At 49.0% G+C, this 19,214-nt stretch overlaps 1 protein-coding gene across 2 annotated transcripts in view; it reads right to left on the reverse strand.

The window, feature by feature from the left end:
* TOX2 (TOX high mobility group box family member 2) overlaps positions 1-19,214 on the reverse strand; it is a 153,459-nt gene that overhangs the window by 81,542 nt on the left and 52,703 nt on the right. The window contains exons 1-2 of one of the 2 annotated variants that reach the window (XM_064391085.1): positions 11,234-11,255; positions 10,766-10,831 (exon numbers count right to left, since the gene is read on the reverse strand). In XM_064391085.1, coding sequence (XP_064247155.1) covers positions 10,766-10,816 — 51 coding nt within the window. In that variant the 5' untranslated portion in view covers positions 10,817-10,831; positions 11,234-11,255. Of the gene's footprint in view, positions 1-10,765; positions 10,832-11,233; positions 11,256-19,214 lie in introns of those variants that run through there. The other variant, XM_064391083.1, reaches the window with a different exon arrangement.

A 19,214-nucleotide genomic window follows, 5' to 3' on the forward strand; every position in this document is an offset into this window, starting at 1 on the left:
TCCAGGTGGAAGAGCCCTTGGTCATCAAGTCCAACCTGTGACCACTCGCCACCTTGTCCCCAGCCCAGAGCATGGAGTGCCATGGCCAGGTGTTCCTTGGACACCTCCAGGAATGGGGACTCCAAACCTCCGTGGGCAGCCCACCCCAATGTCTGGCCACCCTTTCAGTGAAGAAATTCCTCCTGATATCCACTCTAAATCTCCCATGGCATAATACGAGGCCATTTCCTCTTGTTCCATTGATATTTGCCTGGAAGAAGAGCCCAACCCACACCCGGCTGTCCCCTCCTGTCAGGAGCTGTGCAGAGCCACAAGGTCCCCCCTGAGCCTCCTTTTCTTCAGGCTGAGCCCCTTCCCAGCTCCCTCAGCCCCTCCTGGAGCTCCAGCCCCTTCCCCAGCTCTGTTCCCTTCCCTGGACACTCCAACTCCTCAATGCCTTTCTCGTGAGGGGCCCAGAACTGGGCACAGCACTCGAGGTGCCCCAGCAGTGCCAGCACAGGGGACAATCACTGTCCTAGTGCTCCTGGTCACTCTGTTTTGGGTACAGATGCTCTGCTGATGGTCCTGCCCTCGTGGGGCTGGAATGCAGCCCAGCCCTGCACGTGGCCAGGGCAGCCTCAGAGCTGACACACGGAGAAGGGCTCATTCTGTCCCCAGCCAAGGCGGCAGGGGGGCTTTCCTTTCTGCCCAGGCCTTCATCCAAATACTGAAGTGGAAAATAACATTTTCCTGCTGGAAGTAAGTGGCTCCTCAGTTAATCACTGTGTTGTGACAGCAGACCCAAACACCAGCTCAGGATGGGTCTCCGATGAGGAGGGAAGAAGTAATCAATCAGCTGGGAAAGGAAATCCCAAGAGCAATGGGCTGGGTATTTTCTTCCACACTGCTGCGACCCACGGAGCTGCATTTCCACAAATAAATAGAGTTTTCCAGAGCAACTCCCCAGAGGTCCATTAGAGAAGCAAACCACCCTCTGCAGGAGCCAAACCCAGCCCCCCAACAGGACACAGGAGGAAATCCTCGCTCATCACAGCTCCCCGAGAGCGCTGGGGCTGCGCTGTCAGAGCTCAGCACCAGTCCCTGGCATGCACATGGCTCCCTGTCACGCTGTGTCACAGCAGGAACTCAGCACACGCTGAGGAATCAGCTCAGCACACGGAGCTGCAGATCCAAAGGCACAACCAGCCTGTGGATGAAAGCTCTGGGATTGCCTTTGGCTGAGTGACTGCCACGGCTCCAGGCCAGCCGGGAGCAGCAGGAGTGGCCCAGGTGAGGGTTTAAAGCACACACAAGCACCACATCACCCTGAGAGCCGGGCTTTAAAGGGGGTCTGCTCCCTCAGGGCTGCTCCAGGCTGTGCCCCATGCAGGTCTCCACCCTGCCCTGGGCCATGCTGACCATAAAGGACAGTGGCTCTCTTTACACTGTGTGCAGTCCCTTTACAGCAGTAAAAGCACATGGGAAATCCCTGATAAAGTGACACTTCCTTGCCTGAAGCACATCACCTTCCTCTATCTTTTGCTGCTTTTTTAGGAGCCATTGGCTTCACAAGCCCTGCAGCATTGCTGGACAGCCAGGCCAGGTGTCCTCATGACACAGGAGCCACCCTGCACTCCAGCAGATCCTGCTCAGTCTGGCTGGACCTCAGCTGTGCCCAGTCACTCCATCTCCTTCACCCTCCAGCCCACAGGGAGCATCCCTGGGGTCTGGGACACATCTTTCCTGCAGCCCCACTGGTGGGCATGGTGGAATTTTGGCACCAAGAACCACCCATGTCCAATCCTCTATCAGAACTCATCTTGATTCCAGTATTTTCTGTGTGGAACCCTTCAGACCAAGATGCAGCAGCAGCAAAGGCTGTTTCTCAGGGGGATGGACATGGTCCTGCTGCTCCTTCTCTCCACCCCCAGGTTCCCCAGCTCTGCTGCCTCCACCCCTGGGCCAATCTCCTGCACAGACTGGATTTTTATTATGAATTTTTAAATGTTTCATTGTTTACAGACCTTTTCACTACAAAAGAAATCCCAGCTCTGGCTGAAGATCCTCAGGCACATTTTGATTCAACATCTCACTGAACAAGGGCTACAGCCAGATGTGCTGCTTAATACAGACACTCTTTTTTGGGTCACAAACATTCTCTCAGCTGATTCATATCTCAGAAAACCTTGGAAAGACACAGGAAAGACAGGGAAAGGTAACTGCTGGGGCTGGCCAGAGCTGGCTGTGGTCTCCAGGGGACCTTGGAGAGTGGTGGATGCTGTGGCCAGCACTCAGGCTGTCAAGTGAGGTGTGTGTCCTCCAGTGCACCCAAGGATCTCCTTTGCCCTCCTGCCTTTGGCCCTAAACCTAAACCTATCAGCAATCTCCTTGATGAAATATCTGCACATGAAATCCAGCCACAACAGTTTCAGTGTTTCCCATCCCTACCAGGTGCTCTGTGCCACCTGACAGGTGTCCTCAGCTGTTTGAGATGCTATTTCTTTTTCCTTTTTTTCCCCAGAGTGAGTGCAGGAGAAGCAGAGACCATCCATTTTGGTCTAGGAATGGCTCAATTGCATTAGTTTTTCACTCTGGGATGCTTGGTGGCTGTTTTTCAAACACCCTGTTGCTAAAAACAACAGGGAGTCCCCTGAGACCAAGGGTTGAAGATGATGCTCACTCTGCTTGTAATACGAAGAGATTTTTAATTATTATTTTATTTAAACACTACAGCCAGCCTTGTACCAGCAGTAAAACCTCCTCTTGCTATGACTAAGCTACAGGAATCACTTCCTGACTGCACCTTTCAAAAATTTCACTGTCACACAGGAGTTCATGCAAAATTCACAAGCCTGGATCATCAGCTGTAGTTGTGCTCAACTCCCAGGCCCCTCCTGGAAGGGTTTCCATTAGCTGCTGATTATAATAAATGACATGTAACACTCTATTGTTCATTCTAAAATAGTACATGAGATTCTTCCTGAATTGTCTGCTGAGAAAGGCATTTAGGATCTATCAATGTCTCCCCTCTATTTTTTCTTCCCCAGCACAACATATGAAATTATACAGTATTACTCAAAGAACAGCAGGGAGAGAGCAAAAATCTGTATCTTAGCATGGGGGCCTGCAGTGCACACTCCCAAACTCTGTGTAATCCTCTTTCAACTCTGAGTCTATACAAACCTCTCTGTTCCTTCACCAGGGGTGTTTTATACTCATATATCTGTATGTTCCTGCAGTATTTGCAATGTATCCTTGTAAAGGGAGTGGAGTCATCAGTTATTTACTTTCAGGTGTGCTCTGCCCCTGATAGGGCCAATTCCAGACTTAAAAATACAGATTATTTGCAGATTGGAAGAGACCAAGATTCTGCACAGGCACAAGAGAGTAAAGTCCAAAGAGCACAAAGCAGCTGGAAATTCAGGAGCACCAGAGCTCTCCATGCCCCCCTTAAAAAAGGAATTGCCCCTTATGTTAACCCCTCACTTACATGTGCCTTCCTTTAGCACAGACCAACCTCTGATATCATCTGTTCCTGTGATCAACAGTTCAAACCAAAAATCCAGAATATGGAGCCCCCAAACCCTGCCTCCTCAATTATTCACTCAGAGGGTGCTGAAACCCTGGCACAGATTGCCCAGAGAAGCTGTGGATGTCCCATCCCTGGGAACACCCAAGGTCAGCGTGGGCAGGGCCTGAATGAATGAATCAGCAGCCTGATCTCATTGTTGATGTCCCTGCTCCTGGCAGAGGGCTTGAATTAGATGACTTTTAAGGGTGCCTTCCCTCCCAATCCATTCTGTGATTCTATGAAAGTTAAACCAAGTTTCTTCATGTGCAAAGATTAATTAGAAACACCAAAGTCCATTAAGGGACTTAAGTGGAAATTGCACAAAGAATAACCTCACCATAGGCTCTAATTTTCTGTGCAGACCTTTTTATATGACTCAAGAGAAGGCCACGCTAAGGAATTGCTCAGCCAAGTGATCTCCTGGCTCTTCCTGCCTTTCTTCCCGAGCAATCCCAGGTTTGAGGCAGTGGCTGTGGTGACCATGAGCAACCTGCTGCACTTTGTGGGACAAACAAAGTGCTGGAAGCTCGTCCAGATTCACACAGCTGGCAGGCCAGAGACAACTGCCAGAAGGACATCTCACACCTGAGCAATTGCTTGTTGTTGCTTCACTGTCAGTGGGAGAGCAGCCCCACCACTGATGGATTGAAAACCACCTTGGCCCCAGCTCCTGCTCTGGAGGGAGAAGCAAGAATGAGGGCAGGGTGACCCACACGTTCATTAGGAGCCCCCAGTTACCCTCGCTCTGCCCAGGGCTCCACGGCCACTTCAGCCACTGTGTTCTGCCTCCGTGTCCCCAGCAGGGATGGGGAAACCCTGCACTCACGTGGGTCTGCCCCAGCCCCAGGTTTATTTTATCAAGTGTTGACATTTTGCTGTGATTCAGTCAAGACTGGTGGGAACAACACGTCTGCCAGTATTATGACAAGGTTTGAAGGCATATTTTATAGCAGAGGCTGCCAAGAGGAGCTCTGTCTCGTCTGGAGCGTTAGCAGAACATGAGGAAGGTATCCATAGCTTCCCACACATCATTAATTTCTAATTATCCTGTCTTTGCTTTCTGCATTATCACTTATTTACCAAACACAGCTTTATTGGACCGCCCAGTTCCTTATAAGCAGCAAAGCCATTGTTATGTTAAAACCAACGTTCTAAATGTTATTTATTATTTGATAAACCTTGTGTAACCCTGAATGAGGACATTAAACGGCAAGAACACTACTTCAAAATCCCATTTTAAATAAGTCACCAAGACAGCTGTGCCTTTATAAAACACATTAGAGTGGCACTCAGAGCACATATGGCTCAGGGATATATACAAATTATACAATTTCTGTCATTCGATCAAATAAGAGGGACGTTTTGACCCCAGAAATGAGTCAAATGTAAGTTGTAATTCCAGCCCCAGCAGAGGCCCTGGTGGTAATGGATCCTGACGGCTGATCAAAGAGCCCTGACCATTTGACCCACCAGATCAGTGACTCACTGTATCTATTATGGCTAATACAGACCCCAGCGTGGGGATATACGGAGGCAGGGAGATAAAGGGCAATAGATACAGGAGATAAATGTTGATTTATCCACGTGCAGGCACGGGGGGACACCTGCAGATGGATCCCACGTGGGTGGGAAGGGGAGGCTGTGGCTCACCCCACACTCAGGCTCATACTGGAGCATGGCTGCAGACAGATGCTGTGGATGTCTGTGCACATGACAAATGTCATCTCTCCTAACTGCATCTCCCTCGGGGTGTCAGCAAAGCCCCTGTGCCCAGCAGGGCTCCCTGAGTCACACACAGCCAGGGAAAATCCACCTTCTGTTTTACACATATCCATAGCCCCCAGAAACACATCCCTGCCCATGGATTTGCTCTCTTGGCAGTGTAAGTGTAAGCAGCCCATCCACGAGTTACCCAGTCTAACCCTAATGCCCAGAGCCCAAATTAAAGCCCCTTGTGCTGCTCCACACATAGATGGGACACTTGATGTCACCTGCAGCAGGTGTCTCACCAGGCTTGGGTGAAATCCTTTTTCTGACATAGAATCCCAGAATGGATGGATGGGAAAGGACCTTAAAGCTCATCCCATCCCACCCCTGCCATGGGCAGGGACACTTTCCACTGTCCCAGGCTGCTCCAAGCCCCATCTGATGTTTTGTGCAGGCTGACCTAGAGCAGAGACTGGAAACAGCTAAAGAATAAAGCAGGGATTTACTAAAAGGCCTCAATGGATCCACCTTGGGCAGCACAAGAGCCCAGCCAGGGCTGCACCCAAGATGAACCAAAATGGTCCCAAAATGCATTACTGGTAACAGATACTCTCACTTTGATCAGTTCTGCTCCATTTGCGTATTGGAGTTAATTGTCCAGTTCCAGCTTTAGCCCATGCAGTCCCATCCTGCTTGTTTTTCTCTCTTCATTCTGCCCTTGTTTATACTCTCGGGCCTGAGATTTGGATCATTTGTTTTTAGTCCCCAGCTAGAGCAGGAATTGTTTTGTCTCCCTGCTCTGTGCAGAGAGCTCACCATCCCCTCATATGAAGCTCAAAATTACACACTAAAGCAGCACAGAATCTGGAAAATATAAAAGCTAAACCTGAGGCATCACATCCCACCTGGCCTTGGCCACTTCCAGGGATCCAGGAGCAGCCACACCTTCTCCAGGCATCCTGCTTTTTCCGCTGTAGAATCCTGGAATGGTTTGGATTGGATTTTAAAGACCATCCAGTTCCTGCCCCTGCCATGGGCAGAGACAACTTCCACTCCCCCAGACTGCTCAGAGCTGCTGTGCAAACCTGGCAGCCAAGACCTGACATTTTTGACACAGAGATGGGCAGCATGAGCCTGCCACCAGGAGCAACACACAGGAACAGCTTCAGGAGGAGGAAATGGTGTGCCAAAAACTTGGTCAATTTAACTCTCCTATTTTTAATTGAACTCTCATATTTTCAATCCTTTATGGCAGTGGGTCCTGTCTGTGCCCTCACTTCCAAAAGCAAAGAGGCGCTTTTACAGTCTCCCTGGGCTGAACAGCCCAGGTGTTGAACAGCCTTTCCATGAGGAGTCACACGAATTTACTTGTTGGGACAGAAATGGGCTGGTTGCTCAGCTGGAATCTGAAATCTCCTGGGATCTGTCAGGGCACAGGATCCAAACAGTCCAGTGATAAATAATCATCTCTTTTCTCCTTCAAGCTGCCTGTTGTCCTGCTAGCAGCCAGAGATAATCATGGAGGGAGGGGAAATGCAGCAAACACCCCCCTAAGGCTTTCCATAATGTCCCTGCACTGACCAGGCACACAGTCACATCCCTGCCCCCAAAGGCCAGGGGACAGTGGTCCCCAAAGCCATGCCAGGGCCTGGCAGTCCCCACAACCTCATCACATCACCCCCAGCTCCCTGACAAGGCAGCTCCTGCATTTCTCCACCCAGCAGATGGGATGATGATACCTTCTCACAGGGGATTCCCAGGCAGAGTTAATTCACCTTTTTAAAGCACCCATGGACTCTTCCTGCAAGTGCAAAAGTCTTGATGCCAAATAAAACCAACCTCATTCCTCAGCCTTTCCCTTTCCTGGTGTTACTGTCCTTATCACAATGACCTTAATAAATATATTTGCCCACTGATTTTGCAGATGTTTTTATTTCTTTCACCAGCACTGTTGCATTTTTACTGATCTTGCAGAGCACTTCATATCTGTGTATTCCTTGGGTTTTTTCACATTACTTAATTCCTTGCCTTTGTTTGAGGAGGAGGGTGGGAAAGAAAGAAGGAAAATTAACAGGGGTGAGGAATGATGCTCTGCTGACTCCACAAGAGACAAGAGATACTTCACTCATCTCGGGGGTCAAATGTCCACAATGGTTTTATCAGATGTCAGCTTGCATTTATACCCTGGCCTCTGCTGGAGGTTGAATTACATTTCACATTTGACTCACTTCTGGGGTCAAATGTCTCTCCTATTTGATGGAACAAGAGGAATTATTTTCCCCAAGCAGGTTGTGCTGGTGTGAGCTGTCAGTGCTCTCATTATGTTTTAGGCTCCTTTATTTCTGCATTTTGTCCTCAGCTGAGTCCAACCCCTCTGGGATGACAAGAGCTGTAACCATGGCACAGAAGCCATCCCAACAAGGAGGATCAGGGGAAGGAAGAGGGCTCCTGACTTCCATATGGAAGGTATTTTGGATGGTGTTTTGTGGGGATTTTACATGGGTTTTGTTGTGAGGTTTTGTTTCTCCTTCCCCTCAAGCTGGCAGCTAGGCAGGGAATAATGAAGGAGAGGCAGGAGGACCCTAATCCTGGCTTTACCACACTCTTGCCATGAGAAACTGCAGAAATCCAGAAAAGTTTGGGTTGGAAGAGACCTTAAACCTCATCCCATTCCACCCCCCTGCCATGGGCAGGGACACCTTCCACTGTCCAAGGCTGCTCCCAGCCCTGTCCAGCCTGGCCTTGGGCACTGCCAGGGATCCAGGGGCAGCCACGGCTGCTCTGGGCACCCTGTGCCAGGGCTCACAGGGGAAAATTTCTCTCCAGTATCCCACCTAACCCTGCTCTCTGGCAGCAGGAGCCATTCCCTGTGTCCTGTCCCTCCATGCCTTGTCCCCAGTCCCTCTCCAGCTCTCCTGGAGCCCCTTTAGGCCTGGCAGGGGCTCTGAGCTCTCCCTGGAGCCTCATCCCCTGGGCTGAACAGAACTTCCTTAGGATCAAAAACCAGACAAGGGGCTGAGACAAAGCTGCTGTCAGGGAGCTGCAGGATCAAAAACCCCAACCCACCAGGCTCATCTGCTGCAGTGTGATTTTCCAGCCCTGAATGTGTACAATTTGCCTTTGTCTTGAAGGAACCCGAGGGCTGTTGGATGTCCCTCACGGGCTCTAAAGGAATCTGGTGGTTCAGCAGCCTCTGAGGTGAGATTGTGAAACCCCCCTCCTGCTGTTTAATGTACTCCTTCGGGTTACAACAGGTTTAGCAAACAATAAAAACCATCTGGAACCCCCATTTAAATAACAGAGTTGTGTCATTAGTGCTGAAGTCATGGCTGGGGCTGTAAAACCAGTAAACAAGTGCTGATGTGCAGGCAAATAAAGGGAGATGGTGCACTAAGGAGGGTGAGGAGGAAGCTGCTCCTCATCCTCCTCGGCCAAAGCTCATGCTGGGCATGAACTGGGATCCTCACCTTCCCTCCCAGCTGCACTCCTGCCACCCCAGAGGAGGTTATGGGGGTCACTGCAGCCTCCCACAGAGCCCAGGTGCCCCCTTGTACTCCCAGATCCCCTCTGACTGTCCCACACCAGCCCAGGGAGGGAACTGGGGGTGCCAAACAAGGCAAAGGTCCCCATTTATTTTCCATGTTACTCTCTGTAGTGCTTTTGCTGGTGGAGAAAGAGCAGCACACGCCTGTGCACGAAGCCATCCCTGCAGTGGGGGGTTCCTGCCCTCCTCTGCCAAGGGAAAGAACTTTCCTCCCTCTCCACCCTTAACTGCTACTCCAAAATGGGAAATAGCAAGTAAACAGAGCAAATGAAGAGTGAACTCCTGTTGCCCAAGTTACAGGGATCTAAGCTGGTTTGGTTGATCCTTCTCCAGGATCAAACTCAGGACATGACTCCTCCACCACCTGGTAATCCCTGCCTTCCTCTGGGAGCCAACCCTCCTCCTTGAGGTGCAGCAAAGCATTCCCAGCCCCACAGCAGCCCTGCTGACCTCCCTCTCATGGCCACCCTTGAGGGAAATGGGATGAGATAGGTGCTAAGCAGGAAATACCAATGGTTCATGCTGGCCATGGCTCTGCCCAAATCCAAACTGGTCCTGCAGGCACATCGTGGCCAGGGACTGGGGCTGGTCCCTGTGCCAGCACTGCCAGCCCTTCCCACTGAAATCCTTGTCCCTTGGGAGGTTTTAAATGCAAAGGATCTGCAACAACTGCCTTGTGATCATCCACAACATGTGGCTCTGCACAGCTGGGGGACAGGGCTGACCCCTGGATGGGGCACTCAGGATCACCCCATTCTTTCCCATATTTACTCACCCCCTGGCAATTCCTGGCTCTAATGATCAGCCCCACGCTGTTGTTGGTTGAACACATATTTGTTTCTGCTGAATCACTCAGCAGCACAAAGTTTGCTGTTCCTTCCCCACCCTGGAATTCCTCCTCACGCAGGAACAGCCTCTCCCCACGCCACGGTGGGGACAGCTTCCAGTGCCAGCTGCCAGTGCCAGCTCTCCTGAGCCATGAGCCAATGCACGGCTGTGCTCCAAGGAGGCAAACCATAGGATTTCATCCCATTCCCATGTAATATGGACAGAGTTTAACCCCTGCTGCCATTGGAGCACCCTGCATGTAATCCACAGTGATGTCCCAAACCCCAGGGACACTCTGTGGGGCTGGGTCTGTGGTCAACAAAAGAGCCCAACACAACCAAAAATGGGTGCTGGGACGTGTCAGCAAGGAACTGCCCCCTTCCCTCTGAGGCTGCATGTGATAAGGTGCTTTGTGCTGAGGGTGCAGCACCTCTAACCCTGCCAGGCCACCCCTGAGGGGTGCACAGGGGACCAGCTCTCATCTCCAGGTCAGGGGGACAGAAAAGCATGTGCTGAAGTCCTCCTGTCCCAGCAGGATGTAAATATGGGCTTAACTTTACAGAATCACAGAACTGGGTTGGAAGATCACCTTAAAGATCATGTTCCAACCCACACACAGGTTTAGCACCCCACTCCATGTTTTCTCCATGTGCATCCAAGCCCAGAAAAGGCGCAGGCACCTGCAAGACATGAACACTTCTATTCTGGTCCCCCACATGTGGGTTTCTAGCTCCAAAACAGGAACTCTTTGATTTCTTTTTCTCCCCTGTTAATCTATTTAGCTGCAGGAAATACTCCACATGAGGGAAGGAGACACCTGAACTGCACACAATACTTGGAAACTTCACTCTGTCCAGAAACACCAAATGCACCTTCGTTTGGAGTGAGGGATGCTGAGGCAAAGCTCTTCAGCAAAGCTTTTCAGCAGAGCCAGGCTCCAGTGGCAGGCAGCAGCACCAGGATGGAAATGCATCCCAGCCCCTGCACCAAGGGCTGCACCTGCTGCTCCTCGGCAGCAGCTGGGCTCTGACCTCCTCCATGGACACTCCTGATGTCCCAGGAGGGCAGATTCACAGAGGTCCTAGAATTTGTGCTTTAGTCCCCTAAAAATCTGACCCCAGCAAAAGAACACTTACCTGATTGGCCGATAGAAACTCCTGGGCGTTGTCGTTCATCCCCATGTACATGTTCTCCCCATCAAACTAGAAAGGCAAAAGAAAGAGTTAATAAATGCCATCTGCACACCATGCTGCTGTGCATCCCAAATACCTTCCTGGCTCTTCAAATCAAGAGCCAGAATTCCCAGAGGAAAACCCTGAGCTGCTGTTTGAACACTTTGAGAAGGTATGAGCACACCATCATCCCAGTTATTGCAATGGGATATGCTGGCATGGCATGGATATGGGATTTTTTCAGTAAAATAAGGAATGAATCACTCAGTTCAAAGAAATAATTCAAATGTGTGAACCCACAGATGCAGCAAAGATCACCCAAAGAAGCTGTTGCTAAAATTCCTGCTAGACCATCAATCTGATATAAAAAGCCAACTTCCATCAATGGAAATGTCCAGACTTGGGCAGCTCCCATTCAATCCTCTTTCAGACCTCAGCACCAAAGCAAAGCTCCTGCAGCAATGCAGAATCACTCTGGAGATGTGGAAGAGGTTTCACAGTGACTTCTGTGAGCCAGAGAGAAGTTTGATAAGAGGATCCTGAAAGAATTTCCTACCAAGGTCGTTGACATAGAGACCAAGAAAGAAAGAAGGATAAATGAGAGAAACCTGCAACTGCCTGTTCCAATGAGCACTTTGTTTGTCTTTCCTGACCAATGAGTAAAGTGTAAACTTAGGAGTTTTGTAAGAATGTATAAAAAGCATGCATGCTAAAATAAAACCAGGTTTGGAGTCTTCTGAAAATGGAGTGTTGCTTTGGATTGTCTCTGTCTCAACCACGACATGGAGCATTCAGGAGGGGTCTCTGTGCACAGCCTGGCACATCCATCCCCTCTTCTCCTGCCTGCCCTGCCAGGACTCTGCTCCACGTCATGGCTGGACAGCCCGAGCCCAGCCCATCCTCCTGTGTCCCACAGCTCCAGCACACACCCAGCTCCCAGCTGCTAATCCACTTATCAGGCCACAAAACCCCCATGGAGAACTACAACTCCTCTCACTAATTAGCTGCAGCGGGAGCTTTTCACTCGGTCAGGTTCCAAAGGAAGGAAAAAAGCCCTGCAGGACTGGCTGCAGCTCCAAGTACAGCTGGGGCAGGCCTCAAGGCTGAGTTCACTAATTAATTATGGCAATAAAAATGGGCTGGGCCATAAAACACTCCCGAGACGAGGCTGGAGGTACCAGCTGTGAGTGACACCTTGCACTTAACAAGGGGAAGAGCCAACCCTCCTGCCCTTACCAGCAGGATGATGAATTGGAGATCATTTACCTCTCACCTGTTCTCTCACTCTCTGATATGGAGCTGATTCCAGTTATGCCTTAACAGAAATTGGCCATATTAAGAGCAATAAAAGCAAAATCTAAATAAAACCAGGTGAAGATTTTCAGCCTAGACAATTAATTATGCTTCCATTTCTCAGAGTGCTACAGGATTAGCTATTAAAGTCAGCAGAGTTAGTAAAGCCAAGTGGGGCTAACAGGGCTCTGCTTGGCCTCAGACACCCTCTAATTGCCAAACTGTCCTCTGGCACAGCAAACCAATTAAAAGCTGTAAAACTGGAGCAGGTATTGTGGCATTCATTAAGCAATACCAGCAGCAGTTGCAGCAGGTGGGAGAGGATTCCTGTGCAGCTGCTGGATTCTGTGAGATCCACCCGTGGGGCAGGAGCTGTGGGATGCAGTGAGACAAACAATTCCACAGAAGGCAGCTGGACACCATCCACTCTAACCTGGATTTCCCTCCACCTGGCAGGTGGTCACTGGCACAGCCAGCTCCTGGCAGCACAGCTCCAGCTGGAGCTTCCAGGAACCCAGATCCAACCAGCTCTACAGCCTAAATACCCTCTGACCCTGCCTAAATACCCTCTGACCCCACCCAAATACCCTCTGACAGCCCCACCAACCCCAGCAGACACACCTGGGCTGGCAGCAGAGGTGCCAGAGGTTGGTGGAGAATCACGGAATCTCCAAGGCTGGAGAAGCCCTCTGGGATCACTGAGTCCAACATTCTCCCAGCACTGCCAGGGCCACCATTCAATGATGTCCCCACGTGCCACATCACCTCTCATAGATCCCTCCAGGGATGGTGACTTCACCACTGCCTTGGGTTACCTGTTCCAGCACCTCGCCACTTTCCAGTGAAGAAATGTTCCCTGATATCCAATGTAAACCTGCCCTGGTGCACGTGAGGCTGATTCCTCTCATTCCATCCCTTGTCTCCCATGAGAAGACACCTGGCCACCACCTTTTTCTCCAGGGGAAAAAGATTACCTTGAAAGTTACATTCAGCAAACCAAAAGTATCCTTCAGTAGAAGAGACCCAGAGCAAACCCACCCCTGTCTTCACATCCTTCTGTTTGTCAGAATGTATTTTTTTATGGATTTCTACTGTTCCCCTACCTCCATTCCACAATTCCTTCTGCCCTTGATGCCTTCATAACAACTGTAATGAATCCTGCCTTCAAAATTACTGTTTCTCTGATTTCCAGGCTGAGCAGCGAGCCTGAAAATCAAGACTCAAAATGCAATGGAAACTTTGGAATTTCCCCACTGCTGATTGGATTTTCTTCCCTCTCCTCCAGGCTATGAAGGTGCAAACAAATTTATTAGAAATTCTCCCATCAGGATATTTTTTCAATTAGATGTTTGCCAGTTATGCAGCAGCCAGGTAGAGCAGATAAGTAATGTTCTCTCCCTCTTCTCATTATTGTTTTGCTACAGAATGCACTTCAAAACAATCAGCCCCATCACACCGGGTAGATTTATGATAGAAACAGAAGTTTTAATATTTCCCCTTGGTTATAAATGTCTCCTCCCTTTTTTCCTTCACTGTAGCTCCTGTTCCAGACCTGGATACAGCCATTCATCACCCTCCTTACCCCAAAAGCCAGCCTGCACTGAATGATGTGGCAGGGATCATTTTCAAGTCCTAATTCAAAAGGACATCCTCTTGTACAGCTGTCTTAATCACTTTATCACTTTTGCTTGGTTGCAATTAGTTAATTTTATTATTCTTTGGTTAATAGGAGCAGCCTATTAAACAAATCAGTGGCTGTGGCTGATTCTTTCCTGCATGTTATGAGCACGAAGCCAGAGAGGGAAGGGGAAAGCAAGAAGGGAAATAAAAAGGGAAGGGGAAGGAAAAGGGGGAAGTCAAAGGGAAAGGGTGAGGGAGAAGGGAAAGTGCCCCAAATTCCACCAAATCTGTCAACAAAGTCAAATGGGCACCACTGAACTGCCTTGGTCTGCAGGTGACAAGAGCTCCAGCCCCAGGGATTCCATCTCATGCCACAGGAGGTGGCTTTGCCTGGCACTGGTGGATAAGGACAGGGATGCTGCCAGCCCCATTCAGAGAGGGAGCTCCAAGGACATCAGGGTGATGGAAACCAAGCCACAACTGCACCCCTCCATGGGACAACCTACCGAGTATTTTGGGTCCAAGCAAAAGACAAAAGTGTGAGAAAACACTGTCTGAAATTCAGTTTTTCATGGAGAATTTAATTAAAAATATAATTCTTTTACTGTAGCTCTTCCAGGGGAACTGCAGCTGGCACTGCTCTATCAGCCCATACATGGAGCTCAATTCAGATGTTGTTTTACAAAGCGCTTTTAAAATTTTTATTGCTTTTCTAGACTCACTTTGGTTTGTTATTTTTGCTCCACGGCATTATTTTCAAACCTGTAAATGTGCCCAGAGGTCACACAGGTCTCGTGTTAGCCAGATGAATATGAAAAAGGAAAACAAAGGCAGGCAGCAGGCTGGGACAGACCCCAAAGTGCAGCAGCTGTGGGATCTCCAGCTCTGTGCACACAGGGAGAACAAATGTTTGCTAACTGGGAAGGGCCCAGTGGAAAGAAACACAACCTCCTGCCAAGATTCCAAGAAGGTGTTACTTTTTCCTGGATGGCACTGCCAGCTTGTACATTTTTATTATGAATCTCATCACATCCTTTTAATTTTGTGGGAGCCACGAACTGAGATGGAAACTTCAGCTCTGGATGAAAAACTGGAATCAGAGATTGGTTTGTGTTGGAAGGGACCTTAAAGATCATCCAGTTCAACTCCCCTGACATGGGCAGGGCCACCTTCCACTAGACCAGAATATGTGGGCAAAATTCATACCAGTAATACCTTCTGTGATACCTGCAAGATCTCAAAAGCCTTCCAAACTTTTTATTTAGTTTTATTTTATGTGTGATGGGTTAGGTGTGGGTTTTTTTTTTGTTTTTGTTGGTTTTTTTTTTTTTTTTTTGGTTTGGGTTTTTTCCTTGGAGGAGTCTTACCTGAATTTTGGCACTCATTTTTTGCTATACTAGACCAGAGCACCTTAACTGCAAGTCAGCTGAGGTTCTAGAGCTTGAAAAGGTGGCCTGTTAACACAAATCCAGCAGTAATTAAGAGCCATCACCATCAAAGAGCTACTAAATCACCAGTTAAGAACAAATTGGATGCCTCCAGTGGTTCCTACTGCTCAGAGCTATAAACATTTGCCTCTGGTTTGCCTCCAGGTACCAGGACACAGGAGATGGGCAGTGGGTTCCCTCTCATGACAACCTCATTTCCAAACTGGGTGCCCTGGGGATGCCACATTTCACTGCAGGTTCTTGGAATGCATCTGGGTTTGTTTCCCAGCAAGCTACAGCTCAGCTACCACCAGCACCAAGACAGAGTGACCTTGTGCAGGCTGCCCTAGAGCAGAGACTGGAAAGAGCTAAAGAATAAAGCAGGGATTTATTAAAAGGATCTCCTCAATGGATCCACCTTGGGCAGCACAAGAACCCAGCCAGGGCTGGCCCAAGATGAACCCAAATGATCCCAAAATGCACGACTGCTCACGGGGTCTGTCACTGTGATCAGTTCTGATCCATTTGCACATTGGAGTTAATTGTCCAATTACAGCTGCAGCCCCTGCAGTCCCATCCTGCTTGTTTTTCTCTCTTCAACCCACATTGTTTGTGCTCTTGGGGCTGAGATTTGGATCATTTGTCCTTGGTCCCCAGCTGGAGCAGGAATTGTTTTGTCTCCCTGCTCTGTGCAGAGAGCTCATCATCCCATAATACGAAGCCCAGAATTGCACACTAAAGCAGCACAGAATCTGGAAAATATAAAAGCTAAAACCTGAGGCATCAGACCCAAAGAAATGCCATGCAAAGAATTCCTTTAGGTTTTTATTGAGTAAAAGTTAGGACCCAAGAAAACTTGTGTTACCCAATTAATTTGTATTTAATGCTCCTCAAAAACAAACAAAAAAAATCTGAGCCTGTGTTTTGCTGGGCTTTATTCAGCTGCTTCCAATGGCATCATTCCTACCATGGGGAAATATAACTCTTCTTTAGAAAGTGTTACAGGAATGGTTTTATCCACAATTCATTTTTATCAGTATTATGAGTGGCACATTGTGCTGTAAGTGCACTTTGGCCATGGTGCTTCCAAGCCCTGCCTCCCCACGATGCTGTTCCTGCACACCAGGCCCAGCCCTCTGAGGGATCCACAGCCAAGGATGCTGGTCCTGGTAAGGATCTGTGGAAGAGGTTTTACAGCCACTTCTGTGAGCCAGAGAGAAGTTTGATAAGAGGATCCATGTTTACCCCTGAAAGAATTTTTTACCAAGGTTGTTGACATAGACACCAAGAAAGAAAGAAGGATAAATAAGAGAAACCTGCAACTGCCTATTCCAATGAGCACTTTGTCCCTTGTGCCCAATAAGTAAAGCGTCAGCTTTGTTTTGTAAGAATGTATAAAAAGCATGCATCTAAAATAAAACCAGGTTTGAAGCCTCCTGAAAATGGAGTGTTGCTTTGTGTTGTGACCATCTCAACTACAACAAGGATGCTCTCTGTACACATCTCTGGGATGTGAAATCCTCACCTCAGCCCTACCCCTGCTCCGTGGCTGAGCTGCCACTGCAAATTCCTGCAGGAGTAATTTAGCATCCCACCTCTTCAGGGAATACACAACTGAGGTTAGCTTAATCTCTTTAACTGCAGTTCCCCCATTAAGGTCTTTACACAACCTCTGGCCCGGAGTGATCTGCTTAGCATTATTTATTTGTGTGCTGAAATGCTTGGGTAGCCCCTGGGTTGATCTTGTCAGGGAGGGTCAGGAGTTCAGCAGGAGATTTACTCTCCCCCCAGGACTGCCCTGCAGGGGAAGCTGGGCTGTCCATCCCTGCCAGCCTGGCTGTGCACTGTGGCTTGTTTGGGGACAAATGGCATTAACAGGGAGCACGACCCCACAGCAGGTGTCAGAGGCACAACACAAACCCTGCATCCACAGCAGCCACCGGGGCTTTGAGGGGCTGAGTTTCCTACAAATGGTGAACATTCTCACACATTATCCCAGGGGAAATTCTTGATACAGTTGAAATACTGAGGCTTAAAGCCTTACAGTAAAAAGTGGTTTGTTTGTTTTAAGAACAGTTTACAAGCAGGATAAAAACCTGGTAGGAGTTTTTTTCTCAAATACACCAAGAGAAGGAAACCTGCAGAGCTGGTGGGACCAAGGTATGGTAGTGGCTGTCAAGAAACTACAGCCAGGTGGGAAAGAAAGGAATGACCTGCACCAGCCTGATGGGCACTGATGGAATGAGTATTGAGAAATTCCTAAACTGGAGCATCTCCCTTGCAAAGACCCATCTGAGAAGCTCTCACACTGGGATGGCCAGGAGGAAAACATAAAGCCAACCAAAGAAATCCTAAGGAACTCCCATGACCCACCTGCTCTAAAACAGCATGAGGAAACTTTGGGACCATCATGACAACATAGACCTGGAGGGGCTGGAGCATGTCCAGGGAAGGGAACAGAGCTGGGGAAGGGGCTGGAGCACCAGGAGAGGCTGAGGAAGCTGGAAAGGGGCTCAGCCTGGACAAAAGGAGGCTCAGGGGGGACCTTGTGGCTCTGCACAGCTCCTGACAGGAGGGGACAGCCGGGGGGGTTGGGCTGTGCTCCAGGGAACAGGGACAGGAGGAGAGGGAACGGCCTCAGGCTGGGACACATCAGGTGCAGACTGGAGATTAGGCAAAGTTTCTTCACTGAAAGGTTTGTCCAGCTCTGGCACAGCTGCCCAGGGCATGGTGCACATGTAGATGTGACACTTGGGGACATGGGTTAGAGGTGGCAGTGCTGGGTCAATGGTTGGGCCCAACAATCCCAGAGTTCTTTCCCAACCTAAATGAGTGATTTTAAATGTCTGACCTTCTGTCTCTGTGCCCAAACAAACAGGAGTGGGAAGGGGAAGGTTCCACACCAGCATGTCCAACTCCCTCAGTGTGAACCCATCACACTCCAACACATCCCAAGGAGGCCCAGAGGGAGCCAAGACGAGGGACCTTGTGCCTCACAGCCCACTTAGAGCTTGCTGAAGGGTCAGCAAGCCCCTAGGAAAGATGAACTGATCTCTCTGGTTGAACTTCTCACAAGGTTCCTCAAAAAGCAGCTCTAAACCCCAAAATCCAACACATCATGGGGCCCAGGAGAAGGTTCTTTTACTCACAACAAGACACTCAGTAGGTTTTAGCAACCAGAAGATCATGGTCCATGATCCATCTGCACTAAAATCTCTCCAGCTCATCATATAACTGATCTGGAAGGGCTCAGTTTATTAATGAGACAGAAATTATTCAGGCCAGCCAAAACTAAAAGCGACTTTGAATAGCTTTGCATTAGGAGTCTCACTGCACTAAGTGGCACTGAGGAAATGGAAGATTAAATTTAATGTCAATAAATGCAAAGTAATGCACTGAAGAAAAGCAATCCCAACGACAGACATGACAATGAGCCTTAAAATTGATGTTGCAGTCCAGAAGAGAAACTTTTCTAGAGAGTTCACTTCCAGTTTTTTTCCATTCCTCAGCAAAAAGATGCCATTCATGTTTTAGAAGCAATCAGGAAAAGAGCAAAGAGGGAAAGACCGAGTATTATTTTACCATCTGTACTCTTAGAAGGAGAGTAAAAAAGGATCCAAGGTGTGGAATGGCACACGTGGATGAGGAAAAAGTGGGGATGAAGGGATAGAAGGGTGTTGGATCGACTCAACGAAGACATATGTGAAAAACTGAAATGAGAGCAGGGTTCTAACAGCCTAAAATCAAGGAGACAGACGCTGAGATTATTAGCAAGTGAAATTAAACCCTTCCAGAGAAGTTCTTCATACTGGACCCAAAACCTCTTGCTGCAGGACGCTGTGGCTTAGAGGGACGCACAACAGCAACTGGGCAAATGAGAGATGAGTAAAAAACCCAGACCTCTGGGAACTCTGTGGGCAGATATAAGCTCATTTTTTAGCATGTAGGTGATCAAATATCATTGTGGGACCTCCATCCGTGGACATACTCAGAGCTCAGCTGGACCAGGTGCTGCACAACCCCATGTGGGTGGCCCAGCTTTGCCTGGGGGGCAGGACACACAGATGTCCCTC

Source organism: Passer domesticus, chromosome 16 (assembly GCF_036417665.1).
Source record: "Passer domesticus isolate bPasDom1 chromosome 16, bPasDom1.hap1, whole genome shotgun sequence".
Lineage (NCBI taxonomy): Eukaryota > Metazoa > Chordata > Aves > Passeriformes > Passeridae > Passer > Passer domesticus.